Below are 2,386 nucleotides of genomic sequence, written 5' to 3'. Positions count from 1 at the left end.
ATTGAATTTATGTGCATGTCCATGGACAGCCAGAAGAATGATGGAAAAGAAAAAAGGGGTGCTGATGGCATCAGTATTATTCATAAGATTAGTCGCTCAAATCCTGTAAATAGGTCTCATGACAAGACTCCAAATGTACAGTTTATTATTATTTTTTTTTTCCAGGTTATGAAACACTAAGTTGATCATTTTCAGTTAATACTAAATAGTCTGAATAACAATATTAGTTGTGGGAAGATACAAATAAATGTGAGATGTTTCTTTCTTTGCACAGAGTGATATGTCCTTTGTCTGGCCAAATGCAGCTGTTAATGCTATAGCTGCTCTTGAGAAGGCTGCACACGATGGATTTTCCTCAGATTCTCAGAAGTACAACCAAAAGTTGCAGCATTTAACACATTATCTTAAGGTTGCCAACTTCTTATCTAGAGTCTGCAAACATGTGTATCAGTGTTTGTAAATGTCTTATACAGTTAGTGCGCCTCTTAACCCACACAGCTTGCGGAAGTACTTGTTTGGTCTAAGTGAGAATGACATATACCATGGGACATTTGATTAATGCTTTAATCTATCCCCATCTGCACTGTAATTAATCTACTTCCTTTTCTCTGTTTAGTATTTTTCTTCCTCATAAATTCACAGTTTCTTTCCAGAACAATGCTGTATTAGCACGGCGTGTTCTAAGTGGGGAGCTGGAACCGTCCCATATACTGAAGATGTCTCCAAATGAATTAAAGGTCGATTCTTAATTTCCCTTTCCCCTTGTTTTGTTTTGCCTTTTGGGCATTGAATATTCGATGTTTCTAGTATACATATCATCTAATAATTAAAAGCTGTCCTTAAACATTTATAGTATATGAGAAATTATATCCTGGAAACATGTTTGGCTGTCAGGATGATGGTACAAGCCTTTGTTGAGTAGACATTATTATTATTATTATTATTGACCTTCACTTACCTTTTGGTTCTAGAAAATTTGTCTGGTGAGAAATTAACGTGTTAGGTTATTTGTTTCTGTTAAAGTTTTAAAATGAGACCTAATTTCCTTCATTTTATATATTCTACTCAATTGCGCTGCATTCTTGCTGTGGACTTGGATTATCTCCCTCTTGCAAGTGTACACGTTTTTATATGGGTATATGAATTTCTGTTTACTGGGATATCTTTTTCAGATCTCTTACTATTTTAGATGGGGAAAACACGTATTTACAGGGATGAAGTGCTTTCAGTTTGGTCCTTGACGTGCTAAATGACAGGTTCTAAGCTTGAAGAGCTTGAACAGAGTGAAACTGACGTCAACATATGGTGTCTTTATAAGAATCGCAAGCAATTCAGTATTATTTTGATGCAAATTCGAATTTCCCTCAATTCTCTTAGTTTAACAGCCCCAAATTTTTTCAGGAAGGTCTAACAGCAAAGGAAATAGCTAACCTTAGGAGTCATGGCACATGCAGGTTATTCAGTGTTCTTTCATCTGATGATTGTGTCGATGAAATTTTTAGTCATGCAATTGTATTCAAATAGAATAAACTATGGATCCTCTTTAACCTTCGATATATAGTACTGTAACTTTCACTTTTGAGCCGTGGTTTTTTTTTACATTATCCTTTTATTTTTGTTTCTGGCGCAGATGACTGATGCTGGTGAGGTTCGTGGCAACAGTAGGATTTTTGGAATGTCTTTTGGCCTTGGTCTATCTTGCTGCGGTTTTTTGTATTGAACTGTTGTCTTTTTTGCAATTTCGAAGGCTCTAAAGGGGAGCACTCGAATGTCTGGGGTGTTACTATCTCCTGTATAGATTGATTTTGAATACTTGATGCATGTCTAAATCTATATTACTGAATGAATGGAAACTGGATATATCTAGCTTTAGCAAAAGGGTTGCCTTTTTCCTGTGTGTTCGTTGTTTTAGTTCACATATTTAATTTTGGTATCAAATAGTTAATATTTATATTTAAGAGTACTGAAATGGATCGAGAATAGAAAAGAATTTTAATTATGTCAACTTCAAGTCCTAATGGTCAAATTGGATAAAAGCAAAGGGTTTATACAAATTATGATGATGTATAGGCGACCACTAAGCATACAATTAATCAGCGCTTTGTTGAATTTACAAAGGAAACGTTCTTATGACATATCATTTCTGTTTACACTAAAAGCGGATCATGTTTGTCTTTGCTTACAAGCATTAAAATTCCCATCATAATTCATATATTAAGAGAGTCGTACACGGGACCAACTCAATATTTTTCCATATAGTTTTTATTGTTTTTGGGCCACACTTTTTGAAATTACCAAACTGGAATATGAATAGGGGGGAAGAATTTTACGTGGAACAATGAATGCATAGAGATCAGAGAGAGCACCAATGGCTAAAGCACTTTCT

At 34.9% G+C, this 2,386-nt stretch overlaps 1 protein-coding gene across 5 annotated transcripts; it reads left to right on the top strand.

Moving 5' to 3' along the window:
• The first annotated feature begins 6 nt into the window (after positions 1-6).
• On the top strand, positions 7-1,889 carry LOC111377476 (PHD finger protein 3-like). Of its 5 annotated transcripts, XR_002699733.1 has the most exons (6): positions 7-135; positions 275-409; positions 654-737; positions 1,213-1,305; positions 1,402-1,454; positions 1,631-1,889. XR_002699733.1 is itself a non-coding variant. In XM_023000583.1 (5 exons), exons 1-5 carry the CDS (start codon positions 10-12, stop codon positions 1,632-1,634), a joined length of 402 nt encoding a protein of 133 aa, XP_022856351.1. In that variant the 5' UTR covers positions 7-9; the 3' UTR covers positions 1,635-1,889. The 5 variants fall into 5 exon arrangements, 2 of the variants coding, with proteins under 2 accessions (XP_022856351.1, XP_022856350.1); XR_002699732.1 differs by having other exon boundaries at positions 1,213-1,454; XM_023000583.1 differs by lacking the exon at positions 1,213-1,305.
• The last annotated feature ends 497 nt before the right edge of the window (positions 1,890-2,386 follow it).

The sequence above is a fragment of the Olea europaea genome, unplaced genomic scaffold (assembly GCF_002742605.1).
Source record: "Olea europaea var. sylvestris unplaced genomic scaffold, O_europaea_v1 scaffold16595, whole genome shotgun sequence".
NCBI lineage: Eukaryota > Viridiplantae > Streptophyta > Magnoliopsida > Lamiales > Oleaceae > Olea > Olea europaea.
Note: the sequence above shows the minus strand (reverse complement) of the source record. Positions and strands in the feature narration are given on the sequence as shown.